This window comes from Nerophis lumbriciformis, linkage group LG10, assembly GCF_033978685.3.
Source record: "Nerophis lumbriciformis linkage group LG10, RoL_Nlum_v2.1, whole genome shotgun sequence".
NCBI classification, from domain to species: Eukaryota; Metazoa; Chordata; class Actinopteri; order Syngnathiformes; family Syngnathidae; genus Nerophis; species Nerophis lumbriciformis.
In genome coordinates, this window is record NC_084557.2 from 15,650,665 (window position 1) to 15,668,264 (window position 17,600).

A 17,600-nucleotide genomic window follows, 5' to 3' on the forward strand; every position below is an offset into this window, starting at 1 on the left:
AGGTGTATGCTGCTGACAACATACTGGTACAAACCTAATGGGGTGGTGCTTCACTCTGCATAAACATACTGACCCTGAATCTACCATGAAAGCCACACAAGACTCAAGACAGTTTTACGTGCAAATGAATGGCTACTGAAGGTGGCTGCACTCACATGTCCATGAAGGACACTTGGAATGTGTTGATGTTCATTCCTGTCCCCCATTTAGCTCCCTGCATCCTCAACTTGTGTGCCTTCTTGGCGATGTCAGCGCTGTCTTCTGTCAGATGCTCATTGATGTAAAAGTGTGTTCCTGTCATCTTGACTCTGACTCAGGAAAGCCACCTTGCCTTTACTGTTGGTAAAATGTATGATGATGATGATAGGTGTTGTGTTATTCCTGCTAGACATCGGGATACATGTGTTGATGTTGACATCCACATCCGCTCCCTTTGATTGCAAAAGTTGGCCGCCTGTTGCACTGTTGAAGCCGCAGCACCTTGTCCTCCTCCTGTGTTCTTAGGCATGCGTGTTATATGAAGGCCAGTGACGGAGATATATATACATATATACATATTAAAGAGTTATTTCTTTCTATAGTCATATTTGAACTAGCTAGTGGTTTCCATTTGTACTCTTTCTATTTTTTCTCCATCTCGTGTCCGATGGTACACTGTGAGTTACCTTGAGTTTGGGAATGTGGGGAGTAGCAGTACTCCTTTTCTTACCTCATCCTGTCTCATCCTGAGTAGAACAATGGACATGTGTATTCCTTCTGGAGGGTGGGGGCTATTGGCATATTGAAGAAGACAGCGCTTCCGTAATGATTTCAGACCAACTTGGCGACGCGATTGAATGTGTTGTTTTTAGGTTGGTCTCTCCAAAGCTTTGGAAATAAATGACAAAATACCTATTCTGTTCTGGTGATCATTCAAACTCAGCTTATATGTCATTCGAAAGAACTTGGGATTGACCAGTAACTTAAATTCCCTTGGAGGAAGAACTGGTCCAAACGCAACACCAGTCATAATCACACTGTTCATGGGGACAAACTCTTGCACTTCCTGGATCTGACACATCATTTGAGATATTATGCAATCCTTTTCAAAATTCACTTTCTCTTCTAGTGCAATCACTTTGTATTCCAGTCCATCTATATCTTTACAAAGTGTATCACAAAGTCTAGCAGTATTTTTCCTCACTGTCCTAATGTTTGACAAGTGTTTCAATCCTCCGTGCCGTTAATCCACTTGAGAAAACCCTTCGTTCAGCCCGGCTCTCATATAATTTAACCTCATTATTACTTTTAGTTCCTTCCAGATTCTCGACTGTCTTCCACATCTTCTGTATTCTTTTTTCTGCCCATTGTGTTGCAGTTAGAAGACTTTGAAGTTAGCAATGGTTAGCTTGTCTTGATGGCACTCTTCGGCGGTGTTACTTTCTCTTACCAGATGGTATTTAAGCCAGTGGTGGAAGCAAACAGATCTGTGGTTTTGGTCAACATCTGTATTTGTATTTCATTTATTTAATTGGGACAGTGCACATTAATCAACACTTGAATAAACAGTGTAAATGTGCCGGACTTAGCATTAAATGCTCATTTCCAGCCGTAGTCCCAAGGCAGGTTTCTAAAATAACACAGTGAGACACATAAGACTTTGAAACCTAAATGACAGAAATAAGAACCAAATAAATAAGACATCATAAAACAGACAAGACAAGCAGTTGCAATACACAATTACAAGACAATAGACTTGGACAGACAAGTCACTCACAGCTTCAAATACGGGCTGGATTCTGGAAACAGTGTTTAATTGTTTAATGGGTGCATGTCTGATTTATTTTTAGCCAGTGTTTAAGTTGTTTTTTTAAAAGTGGATAGTTATCACAGTCTCTAATGTGTGTGGGCAACTTATTCCAGGATTGTGTTCGTCTTACAGAGGTGACCATTTGACCGAATTTTGTCCTACGTCTTGGTGTATTGCACTCACCTTTGGACAAGGCCCTAGTTCTCTGTCCTTCACTGTTTCTCCTCTGAATGAATTCATCTAATGGTAGGGGTGCAAGCACATTTAAAACTGTGTAGATGAGACAAACATCCATTAAGATCTGGTAGCTAACCAGATCGAGAATGTTACGTTTTTTTTTTAGAATAATACAATTGTGGAAGTGCATTGGTTTCCTGTCAAGGATTTTAACTGCCCTTTTGAAGAGAGACTTGATGGGTTTTAGTACAGTTTCTGTTGTGTGTGTCCAAATTGTGAAACAATAATTTATATGTGAGAATAATAATGGCGTGCATATAGACTTTAGCCGTCTTGGAAGTGAGGAATGGTCTTATATGATTGAAATTTGACAGATTGTAATGATAGTTGTGATTTTTTTTAACATGCGCTTTGAATGATGAATCTGTGGTCAGGGAAAGCACTAAAATTGTGACGACCTGTCAAGTCAGGTCTCACGTAATCTAATGTTTCCTTATTTTCTGCATTTGTTTCCTGTTTTGCGCTCCTATTTTAGCTCCTCTTCCCGTCTGGCTCCCCGAGCACTGCTTCTCTCACCTGTCCCTGATTGACAACCTGAGCACTCCTGTTCTGTTCTATATATGCCTGCCTTGCGCTCCAGTTAGGACTCGAGGATTGAAAATGTTACGTTCATTACATACTGCATGTTGCTGTGGGCTTTGTTTATAATTAAAAACACGTATCTAACCTGCACGGCGTTCTTCTGGCCCCTGCGTCCTGAGGCCACAATTACCGCAGCGATGCACGTCCCTTGACAAAAATTGTCCAAAAACGTTTAATTCGGTCCTTCCTCAGAGTAAGTGACATACAATTAAAAGGCCACCTGCTTAGTGGCCTTGTGTAAGTAAGTAAGTAAATACATTTTATTTATAAAGCGTTTTTCACAGATTAAATCACAAAGCGCTGTACAAAACATAGGTAAAATAAATTTAAAACAACAGGGGCAACATCATAAAAAGGATACAAAGGTGATTAAAAATGATAGTTAAAAGGTGCATTAACTAAAAGCTTTACTAAATAGAGAAGTTTTCAAATTTCTTAAAACTGTCAACACAGTCAAGATCACAGAGGGACTGGTGCAAGTTGTTCCAGAGTCTGGGAGCTATAGCCTGGAATGCCAGGTCTCCACGGGTGTTAAAACAAGTTTTCGGCATCTTTAGAAGACCCTAGCCTGAAGAACGAAGGCTGCGACCAGAAGAGTAGGGGCATAGCAAGTCAGTGATGTACTGAGGTAACCTGACTCTCGCCAGATCCTTGTAGTTCGCTGAGCTCCACACAAAGATCTGGGACTTCTCAATAGGAGATGTATTTCAGAAGGCAAGGCCTTGTTTAAAAATAATTGTATGTGATTGGATAAACCACTTGTCCGTTATCTTGAATGACGTGCTACTTCAACCACCCGTTTCCATATGAGTTGGGAAATTGTGTTAGATGTAAATATAAACGGAATACAATGATTTGCAAATCATTTTCAACCCATATTCAGTTGAATATGCTACAAAGACAACATATTTGATGTTCAAACTGATAAACAATTTTTTTGTGCAAATAATCATTAACCTAAAAATTTGATGCCAGCAACACGTGACAAAGAAGTTGGGAAAGGTGGCAATAAATACTGATAAAGTTGAGGAATGCTCATCAAACACTTATTTGGAACATCCCACAGGTGTGCAGGCTAATTGGGAACAGGTGGGTGCCATGATTGGGTATAAAAACAGCTTCCCAAAAAATGCTCAGTCTTACACAAGAAAGGATAGGGCGAGGTACACCTCTTTGTCCACAACTGTGTGAGCAAATAGTCAAACAGTTTAAGAACAACGTTTCTCAAAGTGCAATTGCAAGGAATTTAGGGATTTCAACATCTACGGTCCATAATATCATCAAAAGGTTCAGAGAATCTGGAGAAATCACTCCACGTAAGCGGCATGGCCGGAAACCATCATTGAATCACCGTGACCTTCAATCCCTCAGACGGCACTGTATCAAAAGCCCACATCAATCTCTAAAGGATATCACCACATGGGCTCAGGAACACTTCAGAAAACCACTGTCACTAAATACAGGTTGTCGCTACATCTGTAAGTGCAAGTTAAAACTCTACTATGCAAAGCGAAAGCCATTTATCAACAATATCCAGAAACGCCGCCGGCTTCTCTGGGCCCGAGATCATCTAAGATGGACTCATGCAAAGTGGAAAAGTGTTCTGTGGTCTGACGAGTCCACATTTCAAATAGTTTTTGGAAATATTCGACATCGTGTCATCCGGACCAAAGGGGAAGCGAACCATCCAGACTGTTATCGACGCAAAGTTCAAAAGCCAGCATCTGTGATGGTATGGGGTGCATTAGCGCCCAATGCATGGGTAACTTACACATCTGTAAAGGCGCCATTAATGCTAAAGGTACATACAGGTTTTGGAACAACATATGCTGCCATTTTTTTTATGGACGCCCCTGCTTATTTCAGCAAGACAATGCCAAGCCACATTTAGCACGTGTTACAACAACGTGGCTTCGTAAAAAAAGAGTGCGGGTACTTTCCTGGTCCACCTGCCGTCCAGAACTGTCTCCCATCGAAAATGTGTGGCGCATTATGAAGCGTAAAATACGACAGCGGAGACCCCGGACTGTTGAGCGACTGAAGCTCTACATAAAACAAGAATGGGAAATAATTCCACTTTCAAAGCTTCAACAATCAGTTTCCTCAGTTCCCAATCGTTTATTGAGTGTAAAGAAAAGGTGATGTAACACAGTGGTGAACATGCCCTTTCCCAACTACTTTGGCACATGTTGCAGCCATGAAATTCTAAGTTAATTATTATTTGCCAAAAATAAATAAAGTTTATGAGTTTGAACATCAAATATCTTGTCTTTGTAGTGCATTCAATTGAATATGGGTTGAAAAGGATTTGCAAATCATTGTATTCCGTTTATATTTACATCTAACACAATTTCCCAACTCATATGGAAACGGGGTTTGTATATAAATCGCACTGGAGCCCGGCCAAACTATGAAAAAAAACTGCGACTTATAGTCCGAAAAATACGGTAATAATTCATTTTCTACTACTTGTCCTTAATAATGTTGACAAAATAATAGAATGGAAAATGACACAATATGTTACTGCATACGTCAGCAACTAAATTAGGAGGCTTTGTTTGCTTACTTACTAATAAAAGACAAGTTGTCTCGTATGTTTACTATTTTATTTAAGGACAAACTTGCAATAAGAATTATATGTTTAATGTACCGTAAGATTTTTTTGGTTAAAATAACGGCAATAATGCAATTTTATTGTGGTCCCCTTTATTTAAAAATAGTACCGAAAAGTATGGAATTAATCTTGGTACCGGTATCAAAATATTAGTATCGGTACAACACTACTTTGTGTATAGAACTGAATGAAAATGTGAAATAGGCGATGGGTCATCTGCCATGTGTTTGTGCTGAAAGGAGCTGTCACAGAGTCCCAGAGAGAGTGGCACAGAGGAGCTGAGGTCAGAGAGGCGTTGTGACAGTGGAACTGTCTGAGGAGACAGAAGTAGAAAGCTTGTAACTGTAACAAATGGCCTTTCATACAAAGGGTGAGAATAGCACTGCGAAGCCCTAATGGGACTAATGTCGACGCAAGAGTACAGAGAAGGGGAAATAAATGAGAGGTAGAAAGTGCACATGAGAGACAAAACATGAAAGCTGAGGGCAGAAAGTGTCTGAAAGGTTGATGCTGGAATTACGGTCCCGAATTCCCACCGTGCTTAGGGGACGGATGTCAGACGCAGGATTGCAGGTTTGATTAAAGAAGAGCACAGCTGTAGAGGCTGATATTTAGTTAGATTGGCCGCACACTATTCTGAGAGAGAGAGCGTTTTCTTGTAATGATGTTTGTTTTTCCCTTCGGTAAATGTCTTGATGAATAAATATCACTTCAGGAGAGGAATCATGATGTGTTTTTTGATGACTTAGGAACTTTTCATTTTCTGGGTTTCAGCAGTAACATTGGATTAGAGGTAAATGAGAGGGAAGATAGACTCAACAGTAAAAATGTAAAACTTGGTAAAAAAAAATGAAATAAAATTTACATATTAGTAACGTGAATCTTACAACATTTTAAGAGTCGATTCAGATTCTTGGGGTGATAATTTGATTCAGGATTGATTCTCACTTTAACACGATTCTCAATTCAAACTCTTTGGTGTATAAATTACAATATAACTATTTCAAAATAGGAGCTTTTTTACCTGCAACCTATGTATATGACAATGTATGACATATACCCAGAGAGATTAAGCGCAGAGATGGCCTAAAAACGTATTTAATTTTTTTTATTTTGAATCGATTCACAATCATAATCAGTGTTGGTCATAATACCTTAAAAAAGTAATTAGTTATAGTTACAAATGACTTGTCCCAAAAGTAATTGAGTTAGTAACTGGGTTACCTCATTATCAGAGTAACTAGTTACTCAGCAAAGTAACTGAGACGTTATTATTCATTTTGTTATTTTATACGTTTGATAACATCTTTAACGTCAAAGATGTTTGTATGAACTGATTGAAGAATAAAAACACTGTATACCGTATTTCAGAACATTTGGCATGTATCTGAACTCAATAGAGTGCAGTGTGCAATATGATATGCATAGAAATAAAAAAATAAAAAAAAAAGTAAAATAACTTATTATTAATATTATTAAATATTGAATTGAACTTGGGTAAAAAATAACAAAAGAGCATTTGACCTTTAAGTAAAATAAATAAAATAAATTATTAGAGCTGTCCGATAATATCGGCCGATAAATGCGTTAAAATGTAATATCGGAAATTATCGGTATCGTTTTTTTTATTATCAGTATCGTTTTTTTTAAAATGTATTTATTTATTTATTTTTTTTAATCAACATAAAAACACAAGATACACTTACAATTAGTGCACCAACCCAAAAAACTTCCCTCCCCCATTTACACTTATTCACACAAAAGGGTTGTTTCTTTCTGTTATTAATATTCTGGTTTCTACATTATATATCAATATACATCAATACAGTCTGCAAGGGATACAGTCCGTAAGCACACATGATTGTGCGTGCTGCTGGTCCACTAACAGTACTAACCTTTAACAATTAATTTTACTCATTTTCATTAATTACTAGTTTCTATGTAACTGTTTTTATATTGTTTTACTTTATTTTTTATTCAAGAAAATGTTTTTCATTTATTTATCTCATTTTATTTTTTTTTTAAAGTACCTTATCTTCACCATACCTGGTTGTCCAAATTAGGCATAATAATGTGTTAATTCCACGACTGTATATATCGGTTGATATCGGTATCGGTAATTAAAGAGTTGGACAATATCGGAATATCGGACATCAGCAAAAAGCCATTATCGGACATCCCTATAAATTATCCTTCATCCACATTGTATCAACCATCACAACATTTATCTTAACTAGATGGCCTAATCCTTAAATTGAGTTTAACCTTAAGTAGGACTTAAATTAAATAAAATTTCTGAAGTGTCCACTTATTTTACACAAAAAAAAAAAACTAAAAACATTTTTTATGCCGGGCCTCTGGCTAAGCAGGTATGAATGTGAGTTGTGAACAGGAGTTACCATGCATGCCTTCATCAGAATGTGTTTATGAGTGCGGGAGAAGCAGCTATAGCTCACTTACAGTCTGTAGATGTCACGATGACTCGCCGGCTGATGGCGTCCAAAATAAAAAAGTGCCCTCTTTACCGTTCACATGCTACGGCGTGGAACTAATCCAGACAATTTTGGCTTTGGCGCTGATGGAGAGAATTTCAACTTTCTTAACAAGGAAGGAAAAGTATCTGATTGGCCCTAAATCGTTGCTAAGCCCCAGTCCCCACCCTCTCTCTTATTTGACACTATTAAAGAGCTGTGATCGGATTTATGATGTTTTCAAATATACCGAAAGTCTTGAACTATACAAAGTATTTCAATGGTTGCAATCTGCGCTTTTGCATGATGTACTAGTTACTATGGTCATCTTCGTCACAGCAGCTCAGACGAGGTACCAAGCAGTGTGGGTGTGGAGCGTTTCCACAGAGTGTTTACAGAAATGCAGGTGTCAGTGACAGACATGGAAGCAGATTTTTACAACAAAGATCTAAAGCTTAGTGGTATATCAGATATATCAGATTGTATTTTTTTATTTTTTTTACCCTTTGTGTTCATATTTCGGTGTGTTTGTTGCATTTTCGTTGCGTTTTGCTTGATTGTGCTCCTAAGCGTTCTACACAAGGATACGGACCCCTCTGTGTACCAAGACGAGATAGACCTATTTATTAGGTGGTGTGATACCAACCATCTTATTCTAAATGTGACCAAGACACAGGAAATGATTTTGGATCCGAGGAAAGTGACTGACCATGAGCCAGTGGTCATCAGAAATCAGGAAATCACCCAAGTATCCTCATATAAATATTTAGGGGTTCATATTGATAATCTTCTTTGCTGGAAGACACATATTGACAAACTGTGCAATAGACTGCAACAGAGGCTATATTTTTTGCGAAGATTAAGATTGTACGGCGTAAGCAGCCACATCATGATGATTTTCTACCGTGCCATTGTAGAGAGCATCATTATATACGGGATCACCTCATGGTTTGGCAACCGAACCATTAAGCTAAAAAGCAAACTTGCATAAAACGGCAATGAAAATCGTAGGGAGGAAATAATATGAGCCTATACAGAGCATCTATGAGCAGGCAGTTAGGAAAAAAGCTAAGAAAATTATTTCCAACTCACAACACCCACTCTTCCCTGAATATGGAACCCTGCCATCAGGGAGAAGACTCTGGGTCCCACTATGCAAATCTAACCGCCTTAAATTATCATTTGTCCCAGCCTCCATTAAGCTGACCAACAATGTGCAATAGAATGGTAATACATAGGTTAGCACTTTTTTAGCACATAGCACTTTAGAACTAAGCACTTTAGCACACAGCACTTTATCCATGAGCTCTAGTGCAATGCACACTAGTACTTTATCTTTATCTCCATACTGTAGATTTTATGCCTACATCAAAGTGCCACCTATGTCTATCCATCTCCATGTTCTGATGTTTAAATGTTAGTTGTCTGGTTGTGGTTGTGTCTGTGCTTGTGTTTTTGTTCTGTTGTTTTTGTGTATGTTAAGAAAGCAATGATGCACTGTGCCCAAGACAAATTTCCCCGCAGGGACAATAAAGTTGAACCTTGAACCTTGTAAAATATGTCGATCGAGAGGGGATATGACGTTCATATGTTGTCAATATTCAGTGTTTTATCGTTCATAGTTAATATTGTAAATCCCACATTCTTTATTTTCATGTATATTCTGGGTGTCTCATTCAGTAAAGAAAATGTGAAATTACATTCCGTTTTTGGCATTCAATCAGGTTTTGTATTAGTGTTCCTAAAAATAGTTATACTGGCCCCCAGACACATTTTCTTCTCTAACTTTGGCCCCTGAGTCAAAATAATTGCCCAGGCCTGTAACAGTGTATGAAGTCCCTATTCAGCGGATTTCTCCGCTACTGGCAATAATCTTATCATCCCCACCCTTGCCCTCTGCACGCAGAAACCTGACACGTTGAGCTTCATTCAACCAAACTGTAGTAACGCGCCACTTCACATTCTCAGTAAAGGCAACGGTGTTGCTACGATGGCAACAGTAATTAATTAGATTAATCGTTACTGAAAAGAATAACGCCTAACCAGGACTAACCAAAAGCAACAACTTTAAATCACTGTCAGGGGTCCCACAATGGTGTATTTGAAGAATGTTACCCAAAATATGGAATTGATGGTGAAATTAGTTCAAAAGTTGGGAAAACGCTGTTTTGTGTTAATGCTAGTGAACTGGGTTTGTTTCAAAGCAGCGATTTTGTGCACATGATCCATTTTTTGCATATACACTGTAATACTGGATGTGTCCAATCTACTCGATTGCCATCTATATGGAGCCAAAACACTGCCAGTCAGATTTGGTATCGGAAATTTTTTTTTACACATATTACTGGTATAAACATAATTTCAAGTGAAATTTGCATAATCATTTTTAGCTGACCATGTTTTAGAACACAGGTGTCAAACTCAAGGCCCGGGGACCAAATGTGGCCCGCCGCTTAATTGTATTTGGCCGCCCGGAATCCTGGAAAAAAAAATAATGTATCAAAGTACTGTAACGTTTCTTCCCAAATGTATTATTTCTGTCTATTTTGGGAGAAAAAAAAATTACTCTCTGTACTCTCTGTAATATTGTCTAATTATGCAAAAATATATTATCAAACATTCAAACCATTTTTTAAATATAAATAAATGCTAATAATAATGATTTCAAAGCAACTTATCCATCAAATTGTGCAATATAAAAGTAGCAATAGATTTCAAATTGTGACATTTACAGTGGTTTTTTACAGAATTTTTCCCTAAATGGAAAAAAAACGGTACTTTTTTTACTGTACAGTAATATACTGTGGTGCCGTTTTGGAATTTACAGTAATACACCAAAATATGTACAGTTTAAAAAAACAACAACTGACAGCTCAGGTACTAACATTTTACTGTAATATTGCATTTTTTAAAATTATTTACAGTAAAATTCTGGCAACTGAGCTGCCTTTTTTTAAAGGGGAACATTATCACAATTTCAGAATGGTTAAAACCATTAACAATCAGTTCCCAGTGGCTTATTTTATTTTTCGAAGTTCTTTTCAAAATTTTACCCATCACGCAATATCCCTAAAAAAAGCTTCAAAGTGCCTGATTTTAACCATCGTTATATACACCCGTCCATTTTCCTGTGACGTCACATAGTGAAGCCAACTCAAACAAACATGGCGGAAAGAACAGCAAGCTATAGCGACATTAGCTCGGATTCAGACTCGGATTTCAGCAGCTTAAGCGATTCAACAGATTACGCATGTATTGAAACGGATGGTTGTAGTGTGGAGGCAGGTAGCGAAAACGAAATTGAAGAAGAAACTGAAGCTATTGAGCCATATCGGTTTGAACCGTATGCAAGCGAAACCGACGAAAACGACACGACAGCCAGCGACACGGGAGAAAGCGAGGACGAATTCGGCGATCGCCTTCTAACCAACGATTGGTATGTGTTTGTTTGGCATTAAAGGAAACTAACAACTATGAACTAGGTTTACAGCATATGAAATACATTTGGCAACAACATGCACTTTGAGAGTGCAGACAGCCCAGTTTTCATCAATTAATACATTCTGTAGACATACCCTCATCCGCTCTCTTTTCCTGAAAGCTGATCTGTCCAGTCCAGTTGGAAATGCATCTGCTTTGAGTGTCGCAGGATATCCACACATTCTTGCCATCTCTGTCGTAGCATAGCTTTCGTCGGTAAAGTGTGCGGAACAAACGTCCAATTTCTTGCTACTTTCGCATCTTTGGGCCACTGGTGCAACTTGAATCCGTCCTTGTTCGTGTTGTTACACCCTCCGACAACACACCGACGAGGCATGATGTCTCCAAGGTACGGAAAACAGTCGAAAAACGGAAAATAACAGAGCTGATTTGACTCGGTTGTGACGTCATCGCTCCGAGAGCGAATAATAGAAAGGCGTTTAATTCGCCAAAATTCACCCATTTAGAGTTCAGAAATCGGTTAAAAAAATATATGGTCTTTTTTCTGCAACATCAAGGTATATATTGACGCTTACATAGGTCTGGTGATAATGTTCCCCTTTAACCATAAAAACAGTACTATACACTAAATTTTAAAGTGAAATTATTGCGATTTATCATATTTTTTTACATTTTAGTTTTTCAAAATCGCCTAATAAAATGCACTAGAAAATTGTGCAATAATAGTATTCACTGCTAGAAGCGGCCCTCTGGGACCAAACATAACTGCGACGTGGCCCTCAATGTAAACGACTTCGACGCCACTGTTTCAATACAAAATGTGTGCAGCACAGATTTCTCTCACTATTGCAAGAAAACCTGAGCTAATCTGTCCTGACCTTTAGCAGCACGCTTTGCTTTCTCGTTACTGCATCGGTGTCTTCGTTAAAGCGAGCATGAGGACCGTGCAGGATGCTGACGGTGCTGTTTCTAGCAAAGCATTCCCAGTAAACCACTTAGTGCTGCCCACCCGAGAACCAAATGGAAAGATGACAACGCCTAAGCAGCTAATAGAAATAGTTTGTTGTGCTGCCGAAAATGTCAACGTGTCATTTGCAACCGAATAATAACCCTGTGCACAAAGGGAAACGGGCACACCTCACACAGTGGACATAACAGGCTTAAAGTCACATTGGGATGAGGGAGGGGAGCGAGGGAAGAAGTGATAAATGAGACTGGGATGAGCGCGACGTAGAGAAACAATGGAGGGAGTCGTGTTTCACTTGGGAGAACACTGAAACGGATGACGGTTTTTAAGGAGAAAGGGTGAACCGTGTGTGGGGGGTGAGTGGCCAAAATGAAGGATGAGAGGAAGGGAGTCCAGAGAGAGTAATGAAAGAGGAACTGGAATAACTAATGAGGAGGAGGAGTAGACAGCGACAAGATGAGAGGAAGAGGAAGAAGTAATGGAAGGGAATGGAAACACGGTGCAGTGCATGAACCAATAAGTGGCATAGAGAAGAAGCTGGAGCTGATGAAGCTTTTCTTTTTCATCGCTTCAAGGAAGAAATTGTTTTTTTTCTAAACGTAACAAGCTTGAACAAGACTAACACCGTGAAAAATAAAGATCAAGTATCTGTTTCGCGCCGATCGATCTCTGCTGCCGGATTCACTCGATGAGTCAGTTCCTTACTTGGAAATGTGTGTGTGTGTGTTTTTTTGTTTTTTTTTTAATATTATTTTTTTAAATCCGTCCTGTCTAATCCATTTTCTACCGCTTGTTTCTCTCGGTGTCTCCTAGCTGCGCTCTTTCAGTCAATTAGTGTGCAAGGAATATATATACACAATCCGGCCCCCGGCCAAATTGTCTTAACCCAATGCGGCCCCCGAATCAATCCGGATGACGCGATGTCGAATATTTCCAAAAACAATTTGAAATGTGGACTCGTCAGGCCACAGAACACTTTTCCACTTTGCATGAGTCCATCTTAGATGATCTCGGTCCCAGAGAAGCCGGCTGCGTTTCTGGATGTTGTTGATTTACGGTTTTCACTTTGCATAGTACAGCTTTAACTTGCACTTACAGATGTAGCGACCAACTGTATTTAGTGACAGTGGTTTTCTGAAGTGTTCCTGAGCCCATGTGGTGATATCCTTTAGAGATTGATGTCGGTTTTTGATACAGTGCCGTCTGAGGGATCGAAGGTCACGGTCATTCAAGGTTGTGTTCCGGTCATGCCGCTTACGTGGAGTGATTTCTCCAGATTCTCTGAACCTTTTGATGATATTATGGACCGTAGATGTTAAAATCCCTAAATTTCTTGCAATTGCACTTTGAGAAACGTTGTTCTTAAACTGTTTGACTATTTGCTCACGCAGTTGTGGACAAAGGGGTGTACCTCGCCCCATCCTTTCTTGTGAAAGACTGAGCATTTTTTGGGAAGCTGTTTGTATACCCAATCATGGCACCCACCTGTTCCCAATTAGCCTGCACACCTGTGGGATGTTCCAAATAAGTGTTTGATGAGCATTCCTCAACTTTATCAGTATTTATTGCCACCTTTCCCAACTTCTTTGTCATGTGTTGCTGGCATCAAATTCTTAAGTTAATGATTATTTGCAACAAAAAAAAAATGTTTATCAGTTTGAACATCAAATATGTTGCCTTTGTAGCATATTCAATTGAATATGGGTTGAAAATGATTTGCAAATCATTGTATTCCATTTATATTTACATCTAACACAATTTCCCAACTCATATGGAAACAGGGTTTGTACATACTGTCATGACTTGGTCCTGGGTGTTTGCTTTTCCGGAATGCAACGAAAAGTTGGCTCGGGCGAGACGGGAATGTAAATACATGATTTATTTAATATATCAAAATAAAGTACAAACGAAAAGCGCGCACAGTGGCGGAGAACAAACTATGAAACCAAAAGATTATAGCAAAAAAAAGTACAAACGAAAAGCGCGCACAGTGGCGGAGAACAAACTATGAAACCAAAAGACTATAGCATTAATAAACAAAACTTACTTGGTATGGACTAAAAGGAGCAGCATGAACGATGGACATGAAATCAAGTGTCAGAAATGTGCAGAGCATAATTGTGGGATGTCACCAGAAAGACAAACTGAAAACAATGAACTTAAATACTACAGACATGATTAACGAAAACAGGTGCGTGACTCAAAAACGTGAAACAGGTGCGTGACGTGACAGGTGAAAACTAATGGTTGCTATGGTGACAAAACAAAAGTGCACAAAAAGTCCAAAAACAAAACCGAACATGACCAAAACAAAAACATGATCACACAGACATGACAGATGCAATCAATCAATCAATCACATTCACATCTATGAACAATTTGGAGTCTCCAATTAACCTAACAGCGCTGGATGGTTTATTAAAGATGACTAAAACCGATCATCTAAGGGTTTATGTCTCCTCTCTTTAATCTTCCTTAACCCTCATTCAAACTTTCTGTCCTCCCCAGGGCGAGTGCTCGGCCAAGTGCCACAACATGTTCATCATAGAGACGGTGTGCGTGGCCTGGTTCTCCCTGGAGTTCGCCCTGCGCTTCATTCAGGCCCGCAGCAAGTTGGACTTCCTCCGCGGGCCGCTCAACATCATCGACGCCATGGCCATCCTGCCTTACTACGTGTCCTTGGTGGTGAAAGAGGAGGACCCGTCCATGGAAAACGATCGCCCGGGAGGAGGCAAAGGCTATTTGGACAAGCTGGGTCTGGTGTTGAGGATCTTACGGGCGTTGAGGATTCTTTATGTGATGCGATTGGCTCGCCACTCTCTGGGCCTGCAGACGCTGGGACTGACGGTCAGGCGCAGCACACGGGAGTTCGGCCTGCTCTTGCTTTTTCTCTGCGTGGCCGTCACCCTCTTCTCCCCGCTGGTCCACCTGGCTGAAAGTGAGCTCACGGGCACCCACGACTTCAGCAGCATCCCCGCCTCCTACTGGTGGGCCATCATCTCCATGACTACCGTTGGCTATGGCGATATGGTGCCCAGATCCATCCCCGGACAGGTCGTGGCCCTGAGCAGCATTCTCAGTGGGATCCTCATCATGGCCTTCCCCGCTACCTCTATCTTCCACATGTTCTCCCGCTCCTACCAAGAGCTGAAGATGGAGCACGACCGCTTGTTCAAAGAGGAGTGCGCCGCAGCTGCGGCTGCCGCCGCCGCAGCCAACGCCGCCGGGGATCTGCATGATGCAGGAGAGGGCGTCGATGGAAAACTGGAGGACTCTGCTGCTCTTGGACTCGGATTCCATCTGGATAAGGATCGCAAGCACTCACTTGAGTCTCTGGCTCTGTTAGGGAAAGGCGACGAGGCTGCAGCGAATAATCACAGTGTGCCAGCAGCCGCTTTCTGAACGACCTCCACATTTCTTGCTGTCAATCCAAACCTTCCAGCCTCCTCGCCACGTAAAATGAATCGACCATTTCCCCCCGCAAAGGTCTCCCCTTTCCATTTGTACCCAGAATACATTAAACATATGGAGATTGCATCCGTTGCATTTATATCGCTCTTCAGGGTGCTGATGTGGGGCCCCGCAAGTGGATGTGAGCGAGGACATTGGACTGAGAGACCGTTTTTAACCCTTTAAACCCAACGGTGCAGGTCGTCTTATTGAAAGCCTCCGCAGCAATATTCGTAACTGCTTGCTTCCATAAACATGCAATACCCAAAGTTGCTTTTTTCTTCCACTGTGAAAAAAAAGAATACTTTGCATCTTAAAGTCTACTAATTATTACTACTGCTTATTGATTTCTTGCCTACAGTATGAACTGTAAATGACTCATTGGAGACTTCAATAGTCAAACTTGCAGAATTTAATGAGATCCATTACAAGGAATAAGCATGTCCATACCTCTGTTTACTACAACTATAATAGTCTATTCTGACTTAGACCTGCTCAGTGGCCTTGTGGTTAGAGTGTCCGCCCTGAGATCGGTAGGTCGTGAGTTCAAACTCCGGCCGAGTCATACCAAAGACTATAAAAATGGGACCCATTACCTCCCTGCTTGGCACTCAGCATCAAGGGTTGAAATTGGGGGTTAAATCACCCAAAAATTATTCCCGAGCACGGCCACCGCTGCTGCTCACTGCTCCCCTCACCTCCCAGGGAGTGAACAAGGGGGTGGGTCAAATGCAGAGGGCACATTTCACCACACCTAGTGTGTGTGTGACAATCATTGGTACTTTACAGACCTACTGAAATGCGATTTTCTTATTTAAACGGGGATAGCAGGTCCATTCTATGTGTCATACTTGATCATTTCGAGATATTGCCATATTTTTGCTGAAAGCATTTAGTAGAGAACATCAACGATAAAGTTCGCAACTTTTGGTCGCTGATAAAAAAGCCTTGCCTGTACCGGAAGTAGCAGACGATATGCGCGTGACGTCACGGGTTGTGGAGCTCCTCACATCCGCACATTGTTTACAATCATGGCCACCAGCAGCGAGAGCGATTCGGACCGAGAAAGCGACAATTTCCCCATTAATTTGAGCGAGGATGACAGATTTGTGGATGAGGAAAGTGAGAGTGAAGGACTAGAGGGCAGTGGGAGCGATTCAGATAGGGAAGATGCTGTGAGAGGCGGGTGGGACCTGATATTCAGCTGGGAATGACTAAAACAGTAAATAAACACAAGACATATATATACTCTGTTAGCCACAACACAACCAGGCTTATATTTAATATGCCACAAATTAATCCCGCATAACAAACACCTCCCCCCTCCCGTCCATATAACCCACCAATACAACTCAAACACCTGCACAACACACTCAATCCCACAGCCCAAAGTACCGTTCACCTCCCCAAAGTTCATACAGCACATATATTTCCCCAAAGTCCCCAAAGTTACGTACGTGACATGCACATAGCGGCACGCACGTACGGGCAAGCGATCAAATGTTTGGAGGCCGCAGCTACATGCGTACTCACGGTACCGCGTCTGCGTATCCAACTCAAAAGTCCTCCTGGTAAGAGTCTCGTTGTCCCAGTTCTCCACAGGCCAATGGTAAAGCTTAACTGTCATCTTCCGGGAATGTAAACAATGAAACACCGGCTGTGTTATCCGGCACAACAGTCAGGGGGTGCAGTCTACAGCGGGGGTGCGTTATCCGGCACAACACCTGCCGCAATACACCGCTTCCCACCTACAGCTTTCTTCTTTGCTGTCTTCATTGTTCATTGAACAAATGGCAAAAGATTCACCAACACAGATGTCCAGAATACTGTGGAATTTTGAGATGAAAACAGACGACTTAATAGCTGGCCACCATGCTGTCCCAAAATGTCCTCTACAATCCGTGACGTCACGCGCAGGCGTCATCATACCGAGACGTTTTCAGCAGGATATTCCGCGCGGAATTTAAAATCGCACTTTAGTAAGCTAACCCGGCCGTATTGGCATGTGTTGCAATGTTAAGATTTCATCATTGATATATAAACTATCAG

The 17,600-nt window shown here is 40.7% G+C and overlaps 1 protein-coding gene across 2 annotated transcripts in view; it reads left to right on the top strand.

The window, feature by feature from the left end:
* Window positions 1–16,577, top strand: part of kcng4a (potassium voltage-gated channel, subfamily G, member 4a) — a 96,534-nt gene extending 79,957 nt beyond the window's left edge. For both annotated transcript variants that reach the window (XM_061970197.1, XM_072913908.1), the window contains exon 4: window positions 14,610–16,577. In XM_061970197.1, coding sequence (XP_061826181.1) covers window positions 14,610–15,503 — 894 coding nt within the window. In that variant the 3' untranslated portion in view covers window positions 15,504–16,577. The remainder of the gene's footprint in view (window positions 1–14,609) is intronic.
* Window positions 16,578–17,600: the final 1,023 nt, after the last annotated feature.